Source organism: Taurulus bubalis (assembly GCF_910589615.1).
Source record: "Taurulus bubalis genome assembly, chromosome: 2".
Classification (NCBI taxonomy): Eukaryota; Metazoa; Chordata; class Actinopteri; order Perciformes; family Cottidae; genus Taurulus; species Taurulus bubalis.
The window spans coordinates 13,738,552-13,763,677 of record NC_136590.1 but is presented as its reverse complement, the minus strand read 5'-3'; the positions used below and the strand labels follow the sequence as shown (position 1 = coordinate 13,763,677).

At 41.7% G+C, this 25,126-nt stretch overlaps 4 protein-coding genes across 4 annotated transcripts; 1 reads left to right on the top strand and 3 right to left on the bottom strand.

Annotated features, from left to right (window-relative positions):
* Positions 1–43: 43 nt before the first annotated feature.
* On the bottom strand, positions 44–5,136 carry spsb3b (splA/ryanodine receptor domain and SOCS box containing 3b; the record flags this gene model as incomplete). The annotated part of the gene is given in 8 exon segments (XM_079236139.1): positions 44–708; positions 790–915; positions 1,548–1,650; positions 1,759–1,946; positions 2,213–2,393; positions 3,085–3,220; positions 5,009–5,067; positions 5,071–5,136. Coding segments are annotated over 8 exon segments (1,392 nt in total). The 3' UTR covers positions 44–175.
* A 1,025-nt stretch (positions 5,137–6,161) lies between these two features.
* nubp2 (nucleotide binding protein 2 (MinD homolog, E. coli)) lies at positions 6,162–8,590 on the top strand. The gene is made up of 6 exons (XM_079214563.1): positions 6,162–6,272; positions 6,459–6,657; positions 6,923–7,077; positions 7,340–7,450; positions 7,684–7,753; positions 8,267–8,590. Exons 2-6 carry the CDS (start codon positions 6,504–6,506, stop codon positions 8,404–8,406), a joined length of 630 nt encoding a protein of 209 aa, XP_079070689.1. The 5' UTR covers positions 6,162–6,272; positions 6,459–6,503; the 3' UTR covers positions 8,407–8,590.
* Positions 8,591–8,841: 251 nt separating this feature from the next.
* Positions 8,842–17,162, bottom strand: atp6v0cb (ATPase H+ transporting V0 subunit cb). Its single transcript, XM_079233863.1, has 3 exons — positions 16,999–17,162; positions 11,118–11,301; positions 8,842–10,311 (listed from the first exon to the last, which is right to left on the bottom strand). The coding sequence occupies exons 1-3, from the start codon at positions 17,069–17,071 to the stop codon at positions 10,107–10,109; spliced, it is 462 nt and encodes a 153-aa protein (XP_079089989.1). The 5' UTR covers positions 17,072–17,162; the 3' UTR covers positions 8,842–10,106.
* A 4,061-nt stretch (positions 17,163–21,223) lies between these two features.
* Positions 21,224–25,065, bottom strand: tbc1d24 (TBC1 domain family, member 24; the record flags this gene model as incomplete). Its single annotated transcript, XM_079214140.1, has 6 exons — positions 21,224–21,378; positions 21,610–21,856; positions 22,525–22,620; positions 22,997–23,060; positions 23,341–23,499; positions 24,086–25,065. The coding sequence occupies 6 exons, from the start codon at positions 25,063–25,065 to the stop codon at positions 21,224–21,226; spliced, it is 1,701 nt and encodes a 566-aa protein (XP_079070266.1).
* Between the last annotated feature and the right edge of the window lie 61 nt (positions 25,066–25,126).

The following is a 25,126-nucleotide window of genomic DNA, read 5'->3' as shown; positions in this document are numbered from 1 at the left end:
TCCCGTCTCCTTATTCATCGCCATTGTTTGAATATCACAATATTGTTAAATAAAAAGGAAGCAAGAATCGACTCAAACTAAGTATTGGCTTAATCATTATCTCCAAGATTTCCAACTGGAGATGTCGATGGCAATGGTAGAATAGCTGTCTGCCAAATACGTATTGACTGCAAGGTCAAGTCCAGCGGCATCTTTTGCATTGGTAGTCCTCCGGCTCAGAACTGCAGCTGTCGTAGTCGCTGCTGGGAGAACTTGGAGGGTAGTGCCAAGTGCAGGGATGAGCTTGAGATGACATTTGACAGGGGCAGTGGTATGGGACTGTGTCAAGAAACGGGCTGGTGCAGGGGCTCGGAGAGGTGCAGGCACTCAGGGTGGAGACTGGGCTCGGGATAGGGCTGGAAGGCAGGCTCATCTCCTCGTGGAAATCCTCGAGCAAGTCCTCGCGCTGCTCTGAGGCTTCGGGGTTGCTGCTGAGGGAGAAGACCCAGCCTAGCTGTAGGTGGAGGACGGTGCGCAGGCCCGGGGGCAGCTCTATAGCATTAAGTACATCAGGGCATCGAGGCAAAATTTGACGGAACCGGGCACTGCAAAGGTACTGCAGAGAGGTGGGTGTGTAGCAAGCACGGATCACCTTCATACTGCTTTTAGCTGCCGTGGAGCACACCATGGGGTAGAACTTCTTATTCTGTAGCCTTGTGGCAGCAACACCTGCAAACGCCATGAGGCAGTCGTAACTAAAATGCAGTTTTCTTGTGTTTTATGGAGCTTGTATTACAGAGAAACACGCACCTATACAGCGCCGATTCTTGTAGAAGGTCAGGGTACCATGCCAGGTGTCCAGGTGCACACCTATAATGGACCCCTGGCCAAACCGAGAGGAGAACTTCACTCGGTTCCCTTTGTGCTGGAGGAGTCCTTTAAACAGATTTAGATAAGAAACAGGATGTATATTTTATTTTCTGTGGTGGAGGAAGTATGTAGAAATATATTAATAATACTACAATGGAAAAAGTACCTGGTTCATACATTAGGGGTCGCCAAAGCAAGTTAATTGCATAGTTTATCAGTTATTCTGTATGGTTATTGTTATGCATCATAAAATTATTAAAATATGTCACTCAGGGGTCGTCACTTTACTCATGCATTTTTTGACATGCATTTAAAATCCTACTTATGTGAAGGTGCAGAAGTGTTATCAGAGAAATTATATGAAATTGAATGGATCAAATAAGAATAAAAAGGTATTCATTAACCACTGTGTGTGATATATGATCATATATTACATCATTAGATTGTATGCATCATACAAGGGGCGGGGCTGTGGCGAAACCCATGACACAGATGCAATAAACTGCCTCTCAGTGGGGTATCCATGTTCTAAACCTTTTTCTTTGATATACGGCTCGTTTGTTTAGTCCTTTTGTCCAGAGGTTCCCGATTTAGGGTTCGTATTTTGTTGAACTTTTCACCACTGGGGGAAAGTCTCCGTACTGTTTCACATATCACTCTTATAATTCATGGTATATTTCCAATTTGTATTGAAATACCTGTGTAGGAGAGTCCCCAGCTGTCTTCATCGTGGCCCAGAAGGCTGCCAAAGCTGAATTTGAACTTCTCCATATTTACCTCTGCAGTTCCAATTCCCACCATCTACACCAACAAAACAGTCAAAACATGATCAAAACAGGTTAAGTAGCCTTATTCTAGATCTCCTCTATACGATCTGATTGCAATGATCCTCAAACGCCTGCTACCCACCATATCGGTTCCGTAGACGGGAGAGGTCATCTTGACTTCCCAGAAGTGCTGACCGTCTGCGAGCTCCTTGGTGCCACGGATGGCGGCTGTGCCACAGCTGTAGTCTGAGTGAAAGCTCACCTTCCTATTGTCACAGCTGAGTAAAGCTGCGGAAGACGTGAAGCACTCGTCCCACTCCCAGTCAAAACCTGAGAACACAAACGCACTGACGTCTATAATAGCTGGATAGTTATGAGTTCATACTTTGTTCATTGCAATATCTGAACAACTATTGAATGGATTGGAATATGTAGTTATATGCTCACAAAGCCAATTTGTAATATCATTTCATAATACTGTGAAAGCTGTATGATGTTAGAAATAGTCTGCCCAGCTTCAACACCACACTTGTGCCAATTTACAGCGTATTCTGCTGTGTCCATATGGTGTATTACTGTCATCAGCTTTTGCTCACCCTCATCCTCCTCCCCACAGAGGCAGTCACTGGTGACCCCAAAGCCAGGGCTGAGCGCTTCCAGTCGGTCACACTGGCAGAAAGACTCCCCGATCACCGGCACTATGCTGGGCAAGGCAACCACGTCAGATTCGGCCTCAGGACTCTCCAAGTAATCCGCCTCAGACTCCATGTCGCTGATCTGGTTGACACAAACAGCATGAACAGCATCTTGTAAGTTTATCGACGTGGCCATGATCCAGGGATATTGGCTTGGTAACAGAGAGAGGATTTAGATCCAGTGGAGGGTGTGAGGATTGTATTCAGCTTTATATAAATTCCACTGGAAGCCCTGATGCCTTTTCTTAAAAAGAATAACGTCTTGGCGGCGGCAAGAAAGAGCAACCTGGAAGAGCCTGGACGGAAATACCACTCAATCTTGCTTTCTTGAACGGTCGATAATCCAAAGAGCCAAATGAGAGCCATGTTTCAAAGACTCAACAAGATAACCTTTTACCTAAAAGCTGTTCATGGTTCCTATTGGTTACAGAAGTCATGTGTGCTAGCAAGTAAAATTAGACCTCTTCCAAAAATACTGTGCCTCCTTTCCTTGCCTTTGAAGACCCAACCATCTCTTCCACACAGACATTTCAGTCATGGAACCGTCCCAGTGGAAAACTACTGGTACTCAGGTAGAACTATTATCTGTCATATCTGGTCGTAACATATTTGTTCTGATGACACAAACTTTGTGGTTTTGTATCTTCTTACATCAAGTAAGTGTCTCTTTATCCAGTAATAATACATTTGTATATGTATCTCCCAGTCCTTTTTAAAATTCTATCTTTTCTGCTCTACACTTTTCTTTTCACCTCACAAGCCCCATGTCTCACCTGTGTTGTTGTTTGGCCTTCCCATTCCTGCCTGTCTGATGTCTGGATCACTGCCATGGCATCTGTCTCTTGTCGTGTCTCGCTCCAGGCTAAATGCCGAGCGCGGACGTTCTTGCCTCTTCTCAGCATGGCAGCTCTGTGGACAGCAGACCCAACACATTTACGACCAGCTGGCATGTGTGCAGCAGGCCCTTTCCTCCTTTATGTCAAGTAAGGGCAATGTTGAACTCCTGGTCCACAGTTTATTTGTTTGCCGATGTCATATTATTTTTGGACACATACAAAACCATATCTACTTACACATTTTTGAAACCTAGAAGGCTGTATTCAAGGAAGAGAGACAGAAATAGCTCCCCATTTCAAATTGAAGAGGGCTTTCGGGGATTTAACAACAAACAGATTCAGCTGAATATGAGTTTAAAAGTGCAAAATTAGGTCTCAAACAAATGAAGACATATCCTAAATCTAACATTAGAGTACATCACCTTCAATTGGTTGCATTATTTCTAAATTTGAAGATGGTTACTTCTGTGGTTTCACTGAACGGAAATTAGGTCAGTTAAAATTGTGAATAGCAAATATTCACACCAAGCTTTTCTCACTTCAACAGTGTGTTCACTAACCTTTACTCTCCTTACAGTCAATGTGAAGCTACAAAATATCTTTGTCAGACTGATCTTTGTGCGCTAGATCGCCAAGCTCTATCTGTCCCATATGCCGCAGTTGGCAGCAGGAAATGTTTCCATGCACTTGTTTAACCTTTAAAACCAAACCCTGTGCTTTGCCACTGTGGCAGCTTTACTGCTCGCTAGCTTCCTCTATAGACACATATGAGGTCCTGACCAAGTGACTACTATGTGTACCAATCACAAATGACATCTTCTAATATCCTTGTGCTAATATCACAGAATTATGTAGCACTTTCAATTAGTACAGAAGAAACATTTACAATGAAAGTGCATTCACTGATTCAATAAATGAGACCTTCTCCATGTGTGACATATCTACGTTTGAGGAAACTTTAGGGGAAATATAAGTCAAGGTATGACACAGTGTGACACAGGGAACGATGTCAGTATAACAGAGTAGTATACATGGAAAACGCATGTGCATTCAGTGAAGCTGAAGCATTTCCAATGACGAAAACTTAATTGGCACTAAACGGTTTGTATTCCTAAAGTATGAAACTATTTTTGATAACTTCCCCCTCTCTGCTTCCAAAAACCGAACAGTATATGTTTGCTATAATTAAAAAAAATCATATCTGTGTTGAACTGTTTACCACTTTCACAACCAGTAACCATTATAATAAATTGCCTCAGTTGAAGTTGACACCTCAACAAGAGTATTTCTTTACTGAACGCTGTACCTGATAGCATGTCATAGTTAATGCCACCACTGAGAACAGCAGCTTGTGACTGCTTTGCAAGCAGGTGAAGGAGGTAACTGATATAATTTAGATTAGTTAGTCTGAAGCTAGTCTCACTTTAATTGGGCTTTACCCTACATAATGTAAATGCATCATCTGGAAAACACAGACCTCAAAACAAACTAACTCTAACTTTGTCAGCCAGTGTTCAGACTGATACCATATGAATACAGTTGCAGTGGGCCAGTGACAGTCTTTGTTTCCATGTTTCAGATATTAAATGACTGAAAATCCCACCACTGCCCATGTCCTGCCCAAACTTTATTTTCAAAATACACCAGAAGCAAGTCATTCTAGATAATAGCATCTGCTTTATGTTTAAATCTCAGCATATAGACTATTACATATAGACTATAGCATATAGACTACTGTGTATTCAGTATACCACTTCAGCCGATGTGCTTTATTTAAATCTTTATTCTAACTTAGCCAGTAAACTCAATTAACCACATTACAGCATGCGTATCTCCATTCTAACAGCAGTTGTGCTCTTACCTTACAGTAGTCGTCCTATACACTGTGTTGCAGTGGCTCATTTGAATGTCAGTGTGTCTCTATATCGGACCGTGTGACAGGTGGAGTTCACGCTCTGCCCCACTTCGCAGCAAGCAAGACGTAAACATGACTTCTCCACGCCCTCATCGCATGCTTATTGGATACGACGCTAAAGGGGGAGGGTTTTATGTTGACTTATTTGTTTATCCTTACCTTAGTGAGTAACTATTTAATACCTGTGGTCTTTTTTTGTGGCAAATGATTACACTGATGAGAACCACTATTGCAAGTGACAGAAATTATTAGTATATTTATCAGCCATTCAACAGACTTCTAGTGTAGTACAAGTATATACTACTGCTATATATATACATATATATATATATATATATATATATATATATATATATATATATATAAACATTTCACAACCAGGAAAGCACAATAATCACGTTCTTCCCAGGCTCTGCCAAACATTTTGAGCATCTGTGGTGGTGGTGAATGCGCCATGGTGCGCACCGGCAGCCTATTGGTGGCCTTGAAAGAGAGGCGGGACTTAAGTGTAACATGCGCTTATCTGATTGGCGAGTTAGCGCGTGACGATGCACGGAAGTAATTGAGCCCTGTGCAGCGTGCATGAGTCAAATCCAAAATATGGAACACAATAATGGTAGGTCTGCGTTACCCGGTGAACGAAGTCCAGGTTAATTGAAGCTCGTCCATCTGAACAAGAACCGTATCCTCGTTCTTTAGAGTCGCCAGCTGTCAGTCACGTGATATGTTTCCCATGTATAGCTCGGCTTACGGGCTAGCGGATGCTAATTGAAAGTCAGCTTAAGTTTTAAATATTCAGCTCTGTCACAATATTGAAACAACTTCACGTCCTCGGAGACGCTATTGTTTTAACCTAGCGTATATGAAAAGGTCCACTATGGTAACTCATGTTAAACTATTCCAAAGGAGCTCCAATTAATTAACCCAGTTACGTTGAACGTGCTGCCCCAACTGCGACACTTCTCTCTTGTTTCTCATTACTCTAACGGCTCACATTACCGACCCTCGTGACCGATGTGTCATATATGATTTAATAAACTTAAGAAATATCCATTCGAGTAATTTACCAATTGTCTTTCTCCTTTCCACATGAGACGGGAACCTATCGCAGGTCCGGCATGTTGTGCTGGTCCTGTCAGGGAAGGGAGGCGTGGGCAAGAGCACCATCACCACGGAGTTGGCGCTAGCTCTCAGGCATGCTGGCAAGAAGGTGAGCTCCAAGACCAGCTGAGTGTCTGTCTGTGCAGCAGAACACCTGGGTGCTGACACTTTGTTACCCTTTTTTAAGACTGTATGTGGTTATGATGCATGTACAATGACATTGCTTTGAACATTATACATAACATAATATGTTGCTCACCATAAGTGAATTGACTGACATGTCTGTGTTCATCAGGTCGGCATCCTGGACGTTGACCTCTGTGGGCCCAGTATCCCCCGCATGCTCGGTGTAGGCCGGCCTGACGTGCACCAGTGTGACTCGGGATGGGTGCCAGTCTACACTGATGCCCAGAAGAGCCTCGCCCTTATGTCCATTGGCTTCCTGCTGGAGGACCCAGATGAAGCAGTGGTCTGGAGGGGGCCCAAGAAAACAGGTACGCTGTTCTCCAATTGAACCGGTTTGGTCCACTACGGATCAGTGACACTATTTAGTAGATCTGTAATGTGGGCGGAGCACTCTTTTTATGTGTCTACTTTAATGTGATTGTTTTTTTTAAGGGATCTCACACAAATAAAAATAATCATCGTAAAATAATCAGTTTGTCTGCTTTAACATCTATGTCTAAACACAAACCTCTGTGCTACAGTTTCAACTTTTGCCAAATATGTTTTCCTATCTCTGTATGTCCTGTCCCACAGCTATGATAGCCCAGTTTGTGTCAGATGTAGCGTGGGGAGAGCTGGATGTGCTGCTGGTGGACACACCACCAGGGACATCAGACGAACATTTGGCGGTACTGGAGAACCTTAAAAAACACAGAGTGGACGGAGCTGTGTTGGTCACCACACCGCAGGTACTTCCTGTCCATAACAGGAGCAAAAAGACACACACTGACAAATAAGCTCACAAAATGAGCTTTGGCTGTTGACCGCCATCTAATTGATGGTCCTGCATGTGTTTTGAAGTGAGGTGAAAGAGTAAACTGACTGGCGCTGTTGTGACCCAGATTTGCTGCCATTGAGTTCCTATTACTTGTAGACTGGAGCCAAAGCAGAAACATTTTGTTAGTTGCATGGCATCCAGTGACAATTGTAATTTTTGGTCTTTGGCTCCAGGCGGTATCCACAGGGGATGTGAGGAGAGAGATCACCTTTTGTAAAAAGACGGGCGTACGGATCCTGGGCATCATCGAGAACATGAGTGGATTTGTTTGTCCACACTGCTCAGTATGTAAACGTTCATACAATTCAGATGTGTAATAACAATACTTTCTAATGAAAATGTATTTCTAGTAATCAGCATCCAAACTGACTTTGAAGGATCTAAAGATCATCTGCAAATCAATTGTTGTAGTGGCCCAATTTGAAATGTGTTCTCAATTAGTAAAATACATGCATTATTTATTGATAATTATTTATAGTTGATTATATCCATTTAAAGAAATGTTCTCTCTTTTCAGGAATGCAGCAATATATTCTCAAAAGGTGGAGGTGAAGAGTTAGCCAAGTTGACTGGATCAACATTCCTCGGTGAGATCAGATGGATTGAGTTCTGTGTAATGTGTGTCATGTTAGCTTCCAGCCACATGGTGTCACAACGCGCTGTGACTGCACATCCCTCCTCACCCACCATTCATGATATAGGAGGCATTTTACGTGACTGCTATGCTGCTAAAATGGTCGATCCAGATTTCAAAGCAGCTTAAAATAGGTTAAAATACCTGATACATAAATCTCATTAATTAATAATTTCATGGTTTCCCTCTGCGGTTGTCCGCTTTGTGTGCAGATCAATCTCTTGAGTAATGATGCAGCTAAATCAGTTACCCTGCGACAGTCACACGCCAGCTGTAGTGCTGCATAGCTTTAGCTGCGCGGGTATGTGATCAAGTCAATGTCTCATAACAGCCACTTGGTTCTCACTATTGACCCTCATTTATTAGTGTCATTTGGAAGTGTTACATTCAGGCTTATGGTTGCTTAGAGACTGAAGTGGTGCTATTAATTGATTCAGTAATCAACAATTCATCTTCTCCGTTTCAGGTGCTGTGCCTCTGGATCCTCTACTGGGCGCCAGCATAGAGGAGGGTAAAGACTTCATACAGTCTTTTCCCGAGAGCGCCACTTTCAGTGCCATCAGCAGCATTTCTCAGACTCTGCTCAACAGCCTCCAAACAGCATGAGTTGTGAATGTGTATAAACTCTCCATTGCGTTTACGTTATCAAAATGTGCTCTGTATAATGCTGAGTCATTGTGCAGATAAAAGTATGCTGATGCCTGTGTTGCATATTGTCCTGTACAGTTGAACACAGTATAAAACTATTTACGGATCTTGTTTCATACCTTTAAATAAAATCACCATCTGCCATCAGTACAATGCAGGCTTTGTGTGATGTTATCTTTCGGTGCTGCAGTTCGAAGCGTTAACCAGTGTGGAGATTTCCGGCTCTCACTGCAGAGTAACAAGATATGACTGCTGTAAAACTGCAACTGAGCTAATAGTTTTACTGCCGATTTAAACCATTTTACAGTAAATCATGCCTGTAGAAGATTTGGAATGTGCCACCGTAAAACAGTCCTGAAAACACTAGGTGTTGGAAGCCAGTCAAAATTAAGTTGGAATCTTCTTTAATTCGATTGTGACATGTCGATACATCAGGATAACTTCAATACCAGTGGTGATACAGGATTGTAGATTGGCGCTTTAGTAAATGCGTCAGCAGCAGTTCCATTTTCAGAAAACTAACTCCAGATCAAATTGGACCAGTCCATGAAACTAGGTAAAACTGGAACACTAATCACTGGATTCTTGCTGGATGCTACAAACGATACCATAAGTGTTTTGTCATGTAAACTTTTTTTTTGGAGGAAGTATGTCACTAAACCATCTTTGATCTGGATCAAGTCTCCTGAAAGTAGCCTGCTCCTCCGCTTCATATCCAACAGCAACAAAACACTGAAACCATGCAGGATCCTAATGGCTGGAATGTAGAAGAGATAACATGACATACAGCCACAGATGAGGGCAGGGGGTGAAGAAGATGGAGAAGAGATGGAATTTGGAAATTACACTTGTGAGACCCAACACGGGGCACACACCTTTAATGCAAACAGCAGTACTACAGGAGAAACACTGACGTTTGAGAATGTTTGCATAATGATTAGAATACAGCTACACACAAAACTCCCATTTCACCAGCAACATACTAAAGGCATTCTTAATTATTAAACCAAGAATTACATCCAGAGGAATTCCAACCACTTATCACAATTAACCCACAGTGCATTGAATCTATGAAGATATTTATATATGTTTGTATATATGTATAATATATCCTGGGGAATTAAAGACTTTTGCTGAATTAAACAGTTCAATGAACAATTTCTTATAAATAAAATCAGTGAAAAAAGGAAGAATCACAAGTCCATATACATTTCGCTTTACAAATAGATCCTCAAGATTAATGCAGAAATTGTGTCGACTCCCAAATTGCTATGGGAGGAGAAAAAGCTGTTCGGCCCTTTGGTCAGCTCTCTAAGACCAGAGGCTACGCGGCCTCAAGGCCTGAAATAAGTGGAGGGAAGAAAGGAATCTTTATCATACAATTTTGAAACACGCGCACACACACAGAGACACACACACACACACACACACACACAAATCACTACGTTGCGCATTTACAAGTTGACTATCAAATTGAGACAACTGTACACATTGTTGAGATAAGACCATATTTATGTAGCCATTTTAAACCTTTTTTTCCCTCCGTCTTCACTTCTTTCATCTTGAGTGGCAGAAATTTTACAATTTTTTCCCGTTTTACACTTTTTCTCCAGCAGCAACATAAAAGGACAGATCTTGTATTCGAGATGTCTGGGTGTTTATTTCGTGGAGAGAATGAGGGCAACAATGAGCCCGTAGAGACCCAAGACTTCAGCGAAAATCAAGATGAGGATCATGCCCACAAAAAGCCTCGGCTGCTGAGCTGTGCCCCTCACGCCCGCGTCGCCCACGATGCCAATTGCGAAGCCTGCTGCCAACCCACTGAGGCCCACGCTCAGACCAGCTCCCAGATGGAGGAAACTCCTAAACACAAACACACAAGTGTTCGTCAACACAAGGGATGTTGATCTGGGTTTACAATTTAAGCAATACAAAAAAAACATTTAAACTGTGATTAGCGCATGTGATGCATGCATGGAGCAAATGGTTTGTCATAGGGCACTCGAGGAGCTGTTGAAGGTTTGAGTTTGGCCCAACTGTAATCAGTCTTCTTCTTACAGTCCTAACCATATCCAAGACGGTATTTGCTTGTTCTACTGTTCCTACCTTTCAAGATTTCAAACTGATTCAAGAACAAACCTGTGATTAATGTCTACGTACACTATTTTTTTACACTGACAAAAGTGCACACATTACTCATTGTAGATATTTTCTAAATACTAGTCAAATTAAAAGAATACAACTGGTGTAGTTGCATCTTTATTATGCCTCTGTGCCCTTCAATCATTTATTTTGTACAAGTCATGGCAGCACAGGGAGAAAAAAAAAAAAAAACAGGATAAAAGTAACTGTGAACACACAAATGTCCTAAGCGTTTGCAATTATGTGACAAGATTACAATTATATCCAGTCATGTAACTACACTGGCTGTGTTCTTTGTACATTAGGGTGGTGGTTACACAGATTCATTTTGTTAGTAGGAAAAAATATGTATTGGTTTTGGTTCCCTTTATAACAAGTGATGGAGAAATTACTACTGCTTTAGAACAGAGTAAATAAGCCTTTCCTACTCTGTTGTCTCTTGATGTGTTGACAAATACACTAAAAGGAAAATGTACTGTAGACAACATGAATGTCTGGAAAATATAATATTGATCAACTGAACTCACTTGTAGAGGGTGACTTTCTCTGAGATGTTGTTGGCAATCAGCACTGCTACTACCAGGCCGTAGATGGCTATGATACCCGCCATGACCACTGGGATGATGGACTTCATGATGAGCTCCGGCCTCATCACGGACATGGCGGCGATCCCTGTACCACTCTTGGCTGTGCCATAGGCTGCTCCCAAGGCTAGCGGGGTAGAGAGAGGAGATCATTTTAGAAAACAAGACAACAAACACTGCAAGTGACAATAGGCTACTAGACTGATGACAGAAACCAGAGGGCCCAGCTGAATAATGAAGCAGAAGTGAAATAAGAGCTGGGTCAATAAAACGGTTAGTTTCTGTTCCCCTTAAAAAAATTCCAACGTGTCTCTATCTGGGGATTTTTGCTTGTGTTCAAAAAAGGGGAAAAACAGATCCTGTTCTTGCAAACAAAAATCTGCTTTGTTAAATGTTGCTGCTCATCTCCTCAAGCTGCTTCAGCCCGGGTAATTTCAGAATGGACCCAGCAAGACCGCTGCAGAGTTGTTAATCACTCTCTGAATGAAACAGCCACATTAGGTTAAGCACACAGGGAACTGCTGACATCCTAAGAGAAGCAGGATGCCACATCTCCAGACATAGCATCAGTACAGTGCAGGATGGGCACCAGGGCTCTGGCTAGTGTCACTGTAATGTAACAGGGAAGGAGAGCAAACAAGCTTCATCAGCATATCAGCTCCTTCAACCTGTGACGCTGAGGAGAAAGCATAGCCAACTACGTCACACTCGTCAAGTCTGACTGCAGGAGGAGAGTTAAAGAGAAACATAAATAATCAACCCGACCTAAAATTAGAACGCATACGTAGCCAAATATAGAGACGCAAACGTAGAGTATCATTTTATATAACAAATAATTGAATAGCTTCCAGGTGAGAGGAGTACATTTTATTTACAGCACAATATCACAAATTTGCCTCAATCTCTACAGCCCAAGACACCCTCAATCCTTAGACCCTAGGTTCAGATAAGGAAGAAAACAGAGGGCTAGCATGTGTACAGAATAGACTAACTAGTCTTTTGCAATAGTTGCCCAAAACAGTCAGTGTGCTATGAAACAGACTGGCTGGCTGGACAACCTTTCCCAAAACAAAAAAGGTGTGCTTGTGCACAAGTGTTTAAATATGAATGTGTATTTTCCCCTCAACAGCAAAAGCAAGAAAAAAACACAACAACTCAGAGAGCACTGGCCTCCACATAGAAGCTAACTTTACAGCAGTATATTTTCCTGGTATGCATGCGTATATATATATATATATATATATATATATATATATATATATATATATATATATATATATATATATATATATATATATATATATATATATATAATTTCTTTTTCGAGAACAGTTGAGGACATTTCATATTTTCACAGATGTTGCTTTGATGCTAAATTAAGCCATCTGCCCTCTGTGGGCTCTCTATTGCATTGAAAGAACATGCCAAAAGCTAGTTAATGGTTGTATTCAATTTGTGAATAGAATAAAACATGTCTGCATAACAGTCAGCTAATCTTATGTAACTGGGTAAAACATAAACTGTATCGTAAACAAGTTAATTTAATTGTGCAGATCTTGTCTTACCATTGTTGTACAAACAAGGATCTGGCAAAGTAGCTTTCTTGCCTCTATAGCCAACATGATGATGAAATGTGAAAATCTTGATATAATCTTGGATAGCCTTGTGCATACAGCCCAAGGAACCCGGCACTGTTTTCTCATTTCTTGGGACAACGTGTTAGCTAGCCTGGAGATGGTTCTTGTCCACTCAAAGACTAGCTGCGAGGCCTTCTGGCAAATTAATCTAGAGACAGACGAGAAGATGACGTGGACCAATCTTTAAATGGGCACCTGGCAGCCAGCCACGGCCTCAACTCCTTTAATATTGATTCATCACAAGACTGATGCTATCAATACAAGGATAAATCACTCCTGCTTATCTACAGAGATGTGTTTGAGTAAAACAGAGCACTGTTTTCTCAAGCAATGACACAACAATTATTATTATTTTGACTTTGTCAAAGTGCCGAAATCCTTGCTGGTGGACTAAATTAAAACACAAATAAACTGATGTATAGCCCCATGACGAAGTACAGACAACCAAGCTCAGTAGTTCAAAATAAAAACTGACCCAGAAAACAGATCAAAGTTAAAAACAAATTCCAAAAACAACAAATATTCTGGAAATATCTATGCCACCCTCTTAAAAAAAAAAAAAAAAAAAGTGATTATTTTAGGCCTTCAGCCATCCATTAAAAACCAGTACAATATGTTACTGTCACCAACGTAATCTTCCGACTCCATTCTTTCTAGGTAAGCGTGGCCTCACCAAGGTGTGACAGGCAAGAAACACTAGAAAACTCAAACGTTGCCATTGTGACTTGACTATTAAAGGTTCGATGTCTGGCAGGGAGCCTTCTGCAGTGGTGTGGAGGCACAACCTCTGGGTTTTAATCCTAATCCTCTCAGTTTAGATAAAGAGCACCCACTCCCTCCCATTTATTTTTTCCTCCCTGCAGTATATTTGAGAATGGGATGCCCTTGTGACGTCTTGTGATGTCAGAGTAGGAGGGGCCTCTAGCTAGGGATGATCCTGCATGCAACATGCCCACGCAATAGCCGGCGGATTGGTGTGCTCTGAATAGTGGGCGAATAGGGAAGTACTCCGAATGATAAAACCTGTCAGGTCATAGTGGTGTTAAAATGTTTTGCTAGCTGCAGCAGACACCGTGTACAAATATAAGTCTGCAAGCAGAAATTGTCAGACTTTGACAAATCAATGGCATCAGAAGCTGCAGGCCATCTAGAGAATGTTACTCATCATCAATTACATCACTCCATTGAAGATTGTGAGGTAGAAAGAGAAGGATAATGTTATTTAAAAAGGTCAAGCATCTGAAAGAACAGAATAACTTCCTTGGTGATGAATTATTTGTTACTGGGCTATCCAACTCAGAACATGTATACCAAAAATTGCACAGGCAATTGGAAAAGGCAGATGCGACAGAGCAAGAGGCACAGTTTTAAGATGTATAGCAAACATGCATCTTAAACTGTTTTTGTAAAATATGGACTAAAAGATAGTAATAAGGGGTGGGGAAAACAGAAAGGCAGTACAGCTATAATGTGAGTGGTGGTTCAATTACATAATGGCCCCTTGTGAGGGTCACCTGTTGTGGGCCAGGCATTGCTAAAGGCAATCCTCAGGTCTGGACAGCATCACATGACTATTAAAACAATGCAATCACCTAACACCAGAAAATCACAGCAACTTACAGCCTATCATAGAAATGGCTAATTACAACAAAAGATTTTTTTGCAGTATGATATTTTGAGCCTCCATCAATATTTTACAAACCGTATAATGGATCGACACATCAGATTGCAACGAGGTCAAGTGCAACAATAGACTTTCAGCTTGTCTACACCAGGCAGCAACCTCCTGTTCTGCCGAGTGAAGCCAATGCAGCAGTGTCTTAAAACTTGCATTATATCTACTAACCAGCAGGGGGAGACTCCACCGGTTGCAAAAATAAGTGATTGTATAGAAGTCTATGAGAAAATTGCCCCACTTTTCACTTGATTTATTACCTCAGTAAACATGAGTGTATGGTCGCAATGGCTAGTTTCAAGTCTTCTTTAATACAGCATGATGTTCATTTAGTAACTTATGATCCCTTTTAGAATAAAATAGACCATGAAAAAGGCTGCTTTAGGGCGGGTTTACTGTGATTGACAGGTTGCTGCCGCTACCAGAGCCAGCATCTCTACGTCACTCCTCGACATTATAAATGTGGTAAGTTCTGTTTATCGTCTGCAAAACAAAACATGGTGACAGCCGTAATCCAAAATGACGACGGTAAAAATCACAGAATTTAAGGCTTCAAAACAGACGTCACGGTGACTACGTCCACGTCTTATGAAATCTATGGTGGACACTAAAGGGAGCACCAGCCTTAACACTTAAATCTGAATAATCATGTGTCCCCATAAATCTCACCACTAACACATCCCTTCTTTGTGCCAGTATGATCCCCTCGCCGTTAGCTAATTCCCCAGCTGTCACTCCCTCACCACCACCGACTAGTACTACTGCTGGCCTCATAGGACACGACCGCCGTGCTGCCCTCGCCTATTACTACATAATAAACCTGAACTATGACAAGATCAGGATTGTTTTTTACCATTCAGCTGGTTTTCATTTCCTAGTAGGGCTGAACAAAGTGAGATGATGTAGTTCCATCATGTTTTTTTTTATATCATCATCATCATCTGTAATGCCTTATTGTGCTGTCAACACGAACACCTCAAACTGAAGTAACCAGGTCAGATTTCTCTCAAATGTATGCAAAACTCTATTACGGTACTATAAAATAAAAATAAAAAAGGGATTTGTCATTCCCATGCAGCCCAATGTGATTTGTTAAACACATGTTAATTCAATTAATATTAAATGTTGATATAAAATAAATAGATCATTATAAATGTGTTAAGACAAAATAAAAGGGGAACATAAAGCAAGATATCGGTCCGTTGGAAAATGAGCTGTCGAAATATATTCAATAGTCTACATTCACTGGCGATGTCTACCGATGAAACATGGTTTGTCATTCGCCACCATAAACGGGCCAGTTTTGCCATAAGGCCTCGAGCTACAGCGGGTCATGCCCTCTGCAACATGGTCAATTAGCCTGTTGATTTCTCTTTTGAGCTCCACCCATCTCACCAGTCACCATCATCATGTAGGCCTTTCCTGTGATCATGCCATTGGCATATGATGTAGCACGTGTTTAAGATTCACAAAAGACAAATAATAAACTAGTAAAGAATCCATAAAAAAAATTATGACCAATAATAAAAACAAGATCATTTCAAAGTTCACTTTCTTAGCCACTTGATACTTTCTATCCAAAATATTGATAGTGGTTTCAGACCCCTGTCTTTTGTTAAAAAATAGCCATAATAACTTTGAACTGGTTCCATTGCTAACGTTGGGCTTGAGAGTTAAATTTCACAAGAGTTAGCCAGATGGTAATTCCCAAGTCAGAAGTATCATCATGTGATCATCATGTGACCTTATGCCGTTCCCTTGAGCAATAAGGAAGTCAACCAGCTGATTCTGCGTTTCAGTAGTTATCCGAGTTGTAAGAAAAGGAGTATCAACATATTTTCGTATCAACATAACCTGATAAACATAAGTGACACTACCTACTTGACCGATGGCAAATTGTAGCAGAATAATCAAACACTACTCATAATGACATGTCATTGGTTAATGGTCTTCAATTTCCAGCGACGTACAAATATGTTGTGCCCATTGCTATGTACACCGTACTCCGCTAATTAATACTCAAAGCTGTAATAGCAGAGTTAACATTACATTGTCTGATCAGTTAGTGTCGTTCACCTTTGTCCTTTGCGTTCAGATAAAACATACCTAACGTGCTATAACCCAACTAAGCTAACGTCAAAGCTAACGCTTGTTACGTTGGTCGTCATCAGCTAGCTACCGTCGCTAACTAGTAATGACTGGTATTTATAGTCCGTCGTTGAAGCAGTAAAACTAGCAGCGATAAATGCAATAAAATACCAACACTAACAAAACATTGTCAGTTCAGGAATAATCAAAAGTCATGGGCTGTCTGTTAACATATGTGAGACGGCTCAAGATTAGCATTGCGACGTAAACGTTAGCAAGCGAGTAAGCTCCAAGAAACGCACCGTGTCAAGGTACCCTGTTGGGAACGATACAAAATGCAAAAAGGGTTAACAGTAAATTCACACGGCGACATTTTGTAACTAACAAACAGCTTCAATATAGGAGGTGATCTTGTGATAATTACCGCTGAACACCATGGCCGCAGAGGCGCCCATCACTGCAAAAAACGGAGCGTATTCGGGACTTTCGGACGACATTCTTTCTCACAAAATATAAAACAAACTAAATATACAAAATGACTTATTGATGTTGACTCAAAAAAAATCTCACGAAGATAAACCTATCGAAGGCCACAGGCTTAAACGTATGAACCGGGTAAAACAGGAACCGTCTGACAACCTAACTAGCAGTGTAAACGGTAGTCACGACTCTTCAGATAAATACCCGGCGCAGCAGCACAAAATGGCGAAGCGGAAAATATCACCTGACTCGGCCGTACGGATCAAACCTATCATCGACTGGGTGTGTGTGGGGGGGCAGTAAAACAAACTACGCTATTAAAATACTGTGTCATACGAGACATGTATGAAACAAGATATATGGATTTAAAAAACGTAAATAATTTATTCCGTACAATTAAAGTGTTTTAAATTGTTTTATTGTTTTTTGCTTCTTTTTTTTGAAGGTCACCCCCTCTCAGGCATCACTGATGGTGTGCTCCGCTGCAGGCTTCCCCTTTGATATCACCCTTCAAAAGCAATGGGATGAAGTGATGGGGAGAAGAAGCAAGAGGGTGTGGAGACACTGCTCGGCTAATGGAAATATGTATTTGTCTTATGCTAATATCAAAATAAGAAAATACACCTTTTATTTTAAATGCCTTAATACATTATAAATCGTATATGAATGTCATGCAAGAGACCCTCACAGTTGATTAAAGTAACATAGTAAAGAGGGCCACTGAAATTCCTAAATTGTAAGTTCAAACACATTTCTTTATCTTGCACCAAGTCTCTACCATGCAGCTGAGGGTGGTTTACAGTCAGCTGTGATATGCAGGAGTGTGAGAGTGAGAGAATTTGAGGCAAAGTGTGTATGGGGGAGTGTGTGTGTGTGTGTGTGTGCGTGTGTGTGTGTGTGTGTGTGTGTGCGTGTGCGTGCGTGTGCGTGCGTGTGCGTGCGTGTGTGTGCGTGTGTGTGTGTGTGGTGGGGGGAGGGAACCGAAAATCCCCATTACAATCTACAGCTCCCAGCAAGAGCAAGCTCAGAGATGCAGAAAGAGGAGGGGTCGACAGAGCTAGGACATCATGGGAGTGATGAACTGTGACTGTGTGTGAGTCAGAGAGAGCTTGTGCAGTCCCCTTGCCTCTTCCTCCATCCATCCCTCCATCCTGCTCCCTCTGCATTGCCTTGTCTAGTCAGCACCAGAGAAGGACCCCTCCCCCTGTGTCAATGTGCAGCTCCTGCACTCGTGATGCAATTTCTACACCATGCAGCATCACAGGCTTCCTTCCATTCAGACATTTTACTTGACCAACATCTTACTCCGGCTGCTGCCAAATGCAAGGTTGCATTATACAATGAAAAACGATCATTTTGAGCCATGAATGATGATGATGATGATGATGATGATGATGATACATGCATGTCCGTGTCCGTGTCTGTGTGCGTGTGTGTGTAGTGATGCATTAAAAACAAAAAGGTCACAATGAATGAGATAAAATGATTTTCTTTCTCCCTGCTGACTGACTGAACATGCTGCCTCTTGGGTAGACAGGTATTTAGCCTTTCTGTTGAGTTTAGTTTATGATATTCCGGTCTGGGATACATATCTCATTTGACATACATAGCAATATGATAGCCTATATCTACACATTGTTGTGTCCCGTTTGTTTTGGGTGTTTTTGTCCTTCAGTGGTACTGATCAAGGTTGGAAAAGGAGAGTATGAGAGCACAGGATATTTTTGAAGGATGGTCTTTGAGATGGTGCTTTAAGGAAGGGAAACAAGGAACTATGTGAGAAATTATCACAAGGGCATGATTCAAGATAGCATCCATTAATGCACAGCCAACCATTTGCCAGCCGTCATGAATCAGAACCAGAATCAGAATGTACACTAAACTGTGATTATAGACTTAGATCCGTCATTTCCTTCATCAACAGACAGTCCAACTCTGTGTTAAAGGCCAAGGATCTAAAGGTTACTGAGCATTCCAATAACCAGAATTTAAATATTCAGTCTGTGAGACAAATCAATACTTGTCAGGACCTCCTTAGTCTGCGTCTTAATCCCCGTCCACAGCCCCTAGTTATCTGATTGGCGGGGGCTGGTGAAGGAGAGTCCCATCTCAGTGTAGGGTTAAAGATTTAAGCCTCTTACTCCTTGAGGCTGGAAAGCATGGTTTTCAGGAGATGCGCCAGACCAACACCCAAAGGAGCAGCTAAATATAGAAGTGCATGTGCGATTAGCAGAGTGTGAATCCTGAATAAACAGCACAGCCATGGCTGCACGGAGTTAATACCACTTACTGTAAAGAAGGAATTACTCCAACACTCTGCCATCTAAGATACTAAATTGCTGCAGATGCATTAGCTTGTGCCGTACCTACTGAAAATGAATTGGCCATACATTTTAAAACACCTTTTAGTAAAAGATATCAGTTGTGAAATGTGCACTTTGTTTAACAAATTTAAACAAGTTATAGAAATTTGACAAAATAAATTATGCTGTAAAGCAGATTATGGAGGGAGACTTTTACGTATATATACTTGTAAATATATCTGACTCATCTCTGTTAAATATTTCCAGTCATGCTGTTCACTGTCAGCTTCCACGAAGAGCAGACATCCGAACAAAAATAGAAGTGTGCATGAGTGGTTTAGGAGTCACACAGTTAGTGTTAGACCTTTCATGTTTTTACTGAAAACTAGTGTTTAGTTTAAATTAGAGGTTTTTCTGACTAATAGGCACATTTTCATTGAAGAAAAGATATTTACATTTTTTTAAATTGGAAACATACAGTTTGCATTAGTTTTGGGTATTAGTCCTCAATTCAATGAAAATAATAGCATGACATGGATTTTCACAATACTATTTCAACAAAGTGTATTTTTTTTTACATTTGTCATCACAGTAAATTTGTTTAACAGGCGTATGAGCTGGAGTAGAGCACGATACAGGGGGATAGCAGACTTTAGAAGGCATCTGGCACACCTCTGTGACAGTCTGAAGAAATGTCCCCCTCTATTTGCAAAGACAGAGACGTGATAGATTTGGAAGAAAAGCAATCAGACAAACAAAGACCAAGTCACTTGCTCTACTGTAAGCATGTTGCTGTATTTTCACACGTAAGATACATTTGTATTTACTCAACGTCTCACAGGTTTGAACATCCAGATACAAACAGGGTGTATAACTCCAACGACACCTCGCCAACACGGCACAATTTTGGACTTCTTTTGTGACGGTCTTCACACTACAAGGGACGGCAGTAGCAGGAAAGGGTAAGAAGAGGAGAATGAGCAAACTGCCTCGCTCTTCATTACTTGTAAACCAAAAACATGTTTCACTTTTCAAAAGTTTGTACTTTGTATTCACATGAATCGTCATATACTTAAAAAAAAAAAAAAAGGAGGAATTGCCACTCATTCAAAAGAAAGATTTGAGATATGGTGCAAAATGGCAACACTCAAATTCACCACTGATATCCACAAACATTTACCACATTAATTCATCAGCAGATCTCCCACATATGTACAGCAAATCAAAGTTGGGGAAATGAGTTCGGACTTAACTGAGAACTTAGCTGACCTGGAACTTCACTGCGTTCTTCTTAGTTTCAACATGAAAAAACAGATCTCACCAAATCAACACTTGACTTCACACATTTTTTATCTCAAACCTTATGGCCTGGTTAATATTTTTTAAGGACCGCAGAGACAGCTATACGGTACATTTGGCAGATTGAGCTGAAGCACAGCACATAAAGGACTGAATACACATTCAGAAACTGAAATGTTTTCAGCTCAGCATGAACGCGACACAGCAGACATAAAAAGACCTAAATTAACCTCATATGGGCTTTCCTCTTGTTACCGGACAAGTTAACATGTAGCACACCATAATACATATCTGTAATTACAAAAATAAAAACAAAATATCACCTTTTGTTCACATGTTGAATTTGGATGAACTGCATTAATAAATAAAAAATAGTTGCTCATATATGAATTTGTAGGACGGACATTATTCTGTTTGCAAACCTCTGTTTTCCACTTCTAACACTTTGCAGGACATCGTCAAGATTTTCTGCTTTAATATAAGTGTTAAAATGTGTGTGCATGAATATGCGCAGTAGTCTATGCTTGTATGTGTCTACATGTGTAATGCATGTTTACGTGTACACTATTATGAGGCCATGGCGTCCTGGAAGCCCCACACTTCTAGCAGTGCAACCTGGAAGCTCTCATTACACAAGGGTGGGTTGTCAAAGGTGGCGCACCGGCCAGCGCGTCCGTGGTTGAGCTCAGAGTCGATGTAGAGAGCGTTGCCGTCGCCTCCTCCTGATCAGACACAAGAGCAGACACTTTGTATAAGATTCGACAAACTGAAGACTGTATATCTGCAAATAGTTTTTTACTGTTATAGTACATTGTAAAATCAAATCATAGTTTTAAATGGGATGAAAGGTCAACAATAAAAATCCCATGTGATCCCATGTGTTAAGAAAAAGGAAAATACCACATTAAAAAGGAAACAGAAAGGCCCAAAATATAAAATACGAATCCACACACCCACGATGATGGAGTCAAAGTTGCCAGCCATGAACATGGAAGTATTCTTGGAGTTGAGGTTGAAGTGGCGGGCAGAGAGGAAGGGCGATAGGTCTCCAACAGGTTTCTCTGGCTGCTGTAAGCCATTGTTGTCCGAGTTTTGCCCCTCAGAAGAGGCTGTGTCTTCCTGGCCCTGAATCTTGTTCGAGGAGGCCAACTCAGGGTGGCGGATCACCACCCACTCGTAACGCTCCATCTCTGGCTTCAGCTAACAAGGGAAACAGCCATTCATTATCAATGACTCACCTGAGCATCAAACATTTAACTGTACATTTATTAATAGAAAATAGATCATGTCCTCAATGGGACTACTTGTTTAAATAAAGGCTCAAATGAAATAAATCAATTTAAAACATCTGATTGACATCAGTCCTCCATTTTCTCCTGGTGGTGTCAGGTGACGGCCAGGGCAGATACTACTGGATCAAGTTTCAGGAGTTTCCGATCTGTGTGTGCTTAAGTATTAGTGTGTGAGATGACGGTGTTTTCTAGCTCAGACAGCCCACAGCTGTGCGTCAACACAGCTACCCAATAAATAATTCATACACAAGACATTGGAGCGGCAGTCTGTTCTGCCATTTCTAGCCCAGGTGTTAGAATCGAAGCTCAAAGCAGCAACGCTTCAAGACCATGATATGTGCTTGTTTTTGCAGACATGGCAATGCCAGTTTGGTGAATTGTGACAGCTTTTCCCAATGGGAGCCTGTCATTGAAATCCAGAATATGTGAAAACAAAGCAGATGGTGCCCTCTGGTGGCTATATGCTCAAAATGAAAACATTCTCCCTTCAATTGATCCCGAGAAAACCATCAAAGTTAATCTAAATAAAAAAAAAACAAGACAGATAGTAAGTCTAGATAGTAAATATGAACTCACCCTGAAGACAAAGCACTCCCCTGTGCCAAAGAAGCTCAATTTGTTGCCTCCTCTCTTCCGCTCCTCCCAATCAGTGGACAGGAAGGCTCCACATACCTGAGAAAAAAAACCCAAACCGCCCCCCACAAAATGCATCAGTGGATTTTTCTTTTTGCTCATCTGTAATGGCATCCTTCTCGAAAATAGTTGAATACATTCATTCGAGTGGACGATTGCTTTCTGTAAACGGCCAATGTTCGTGCTGAACCCCATGGAGCACGATAATCCAATCACATGACACCTGTGTGATCGTGACCTTTGACCTCCATAGAGTTTAAGACAAGAATAAAACCCAAGTCTATATACCTGAGAAATATCTGATTGCATTATATCAGGATGTCATCATATCCCATGTACACATTTTACAGCACAATAATATGCATCCTTGGCCCTCTCCAACATCATGAGAGTGTTTGCCGTCTGTGTTGCTTACGTCTCCATCTGTGGTCCGGATGAGGAGCAGAGTGGGTTCGTAGCCTTCACAATGAGAGTAGAATCTGGTGGAAAATGTAATAGTTGAATTCATTGCAACCAACTTTATAAAACACTTTATATTGAGTCTATGAATTCAACTTTCTGTTTGTAGATTTACTAAAGGCACACGTGCACGTACAGGCATTGTTTAAATATAGGACAAAAATATTCTTAATTCCACAATTGCAAGCCTGCTGGTTACTGTAGACACTTTCTGTCTACAGAACAGGTTTCAGCAAAGATGCACAAAACTAAATCAATTAATATGAATTAATATATTGAGGTAAGCCCTGGACAATGTACCTGGTCAGGCTGCAACCATGGGTGGAGGTGGTGAAGAGGAGTTGTGGTTGGCACAGGGCAAAACGCTCAGGGATCCACGACCAGATATCCCGCATCTCCTTGGCACTGACAATCTCAGAGGAGAACGTGTCAGGGTTAAGTGCCAGTTGCACGTTCCGCCTGGAGACGTCCAGAAACACAGACACAGGAAGAGATAGAGAGAATGTGAGGCAGTTCACATAGTTGGTGATGCATAAACCTGAAAGTAAATGAGTATTATTTGTAAGAAATAAAGATGGATCTGGAGAATAGCATTGAGAAGAAAACCCACCTAGAACTGTGAAATAACCAATGTAGTAAACACAGGAGTGAAGTGCAGATGGTGGATGGAAAGACACGACAGAAACCAAATGAAGAAGACACAAGAACATTATGTGAGTCAAGGATGCAAAAGCAACTCAAACCATTACCCAGAGCATGCTAGAAAATAGAGCTGAAAAGGAACAGGACATTTTTGTCAATGTGAGTTTTAAATGAAATAAAACCAGCAGAGATAAACTATCAACAGAGATAATACTTAATGACAAAAAAAAACATTACAGACGTGTACCAGTAAGATTTCCATGTGATGGATTCCATGTCCTTACTGATGCTAGATATACAGTAGGTGTGCCAAGGAAAGCCAAAAGAAGCAGCCTACTTTCTAAATAAAAAGGCAACAGAATGCTCACAATTCACCACGTAAAAATGTGATTATTGACTATACCGCTTCTGTTTGACAGTGATGCCTTTCTGCTGCAGGGACTTTTCATTTGTGAGCTGCAGCAGGGTGATCTCCTTACGGCTAAGCATGCGGATGGAGAAGGCCTTCTCCAGCAACTTCTCTGGTGTGACGGTGGAGGCAATGCCTTTGACGAAAGCTTGAATGTCCTCCTTAACTTTGCTTGAATCCTGCTGCTGGTTGCTCTGGCCTCCCTCTGCTTTATGCTTGCGATAGAACTTGAGCAAGGCTATAGCCACACGGAAGAGAACTTTGTAGCCCTCCACCAGGTAGATGTCCAGGACCCTGACCATGTGACTGAAAGGCAGGTCACCTAACACCCAGCGCTGCCAGTCGGAGTAGACTTCAAGCACATCCTGGGCTGTGGCCACGATCATTTTGTGGGCAGCTGTGCAGTACTTGTTGGCCAGGTCACCAAACGTCATGCAGCTAGACTCATAGGCCAGGAAAGTCTGGTCCAGCAGTCGTTTGCCTGGCTCGTTGCAGGCCAGCATGCGGCTGACATGCTCAAAACACTGAGCCTCGTCTACGCTGAAGTGCAGGAGCAATGAAGTAACAGCCGGTAGTGACGGGCAGTGGGAGATATCTGGAAACTGTCCGGCCACGCAGTTGATAATCTGATGGGCTGAGGCTACTGCCTCTGCCTTCAGGCAGTACCGTGGCAGAGGACTTCCATCCACAAACTCTGGAAGTGGGATGTGGGAGGAGGGCTTCTTAGACGCTGCATTCCCCATAATGTCACGATATACTTCTGCATCTGGGGTAACTGTACGACAGGGAATGTCTTTGATGAGCTGCTTGTAGACTTGTGCTCGTAGTTTGTGGTTGTTGGCCCAGTAACCCTGCCGAGCCATCTGTTTGAACTCTTTCAGGTCCTTACAGTCTACCTTGGTGGGCCCGCTGCTCTTGGCCAGATCCCCCATCTGATTCCAGTCCACAAAGCTACCATAGTCTTCTTCAGCCATGGTGGTGTAAACGTGCTTGTCTGCCTGAGTCGGAAGAGAGGAGGGACGCTCCGGGGTATTG

What these genes read in the sequence shown, in the direction of transcription:
- nubp2 (XM_079214563.1), top strand. Translation starts at nt 6,504, where the DNA reads ATGCTCGGTGTAGGCCGGCCTGACGTGCACCAGTGTGACTCGGGATGG. An exon ending in GAGGGGGCCCAAGAAAACAG is followed by an intron (nt 6,658 to 6,922) that starts GTACGCTGTTCT and finishes CCTGTCCCACAG; the next exon opens with CTATGATAGCCCAGTTTGTG. An exon ending in GACTGGATCAACATTCCTCG is followed by an intron (nt 7,754 to 8,266) that starts GTGAGATCAGAT and finishes TCTCCGTTTCAG; the next exon opens with GTGCTGTGCCTCTGGATCCT.
- atp6v0cb (XM_079233863.1), bottom strand. Translation starts at nt 17,071, where the DNA reads ATGTCGTCCGAAAGTCCCGAATACGCTCCGTTTTTTGCAGTGATGGGC. An exon ending in TGCGGCCATGGTGTTCAGCG is followed by an intron (nt 11,302 to 16,998) that starts GTAATTATCACA and finishes CTACCCCGCTAG; the next exon opens with CCTTGGGAGCAGCCTATGGC. An exon ending in GAGAAAGTCACCCTCTACAA is followed by an intron (nt 10,312 to 11,117) that starts GTGAGTTCAGTT and finishes GTTTGTGTTTAG; the next exon opens with GAGTTTCCTCCATCTGGGAG.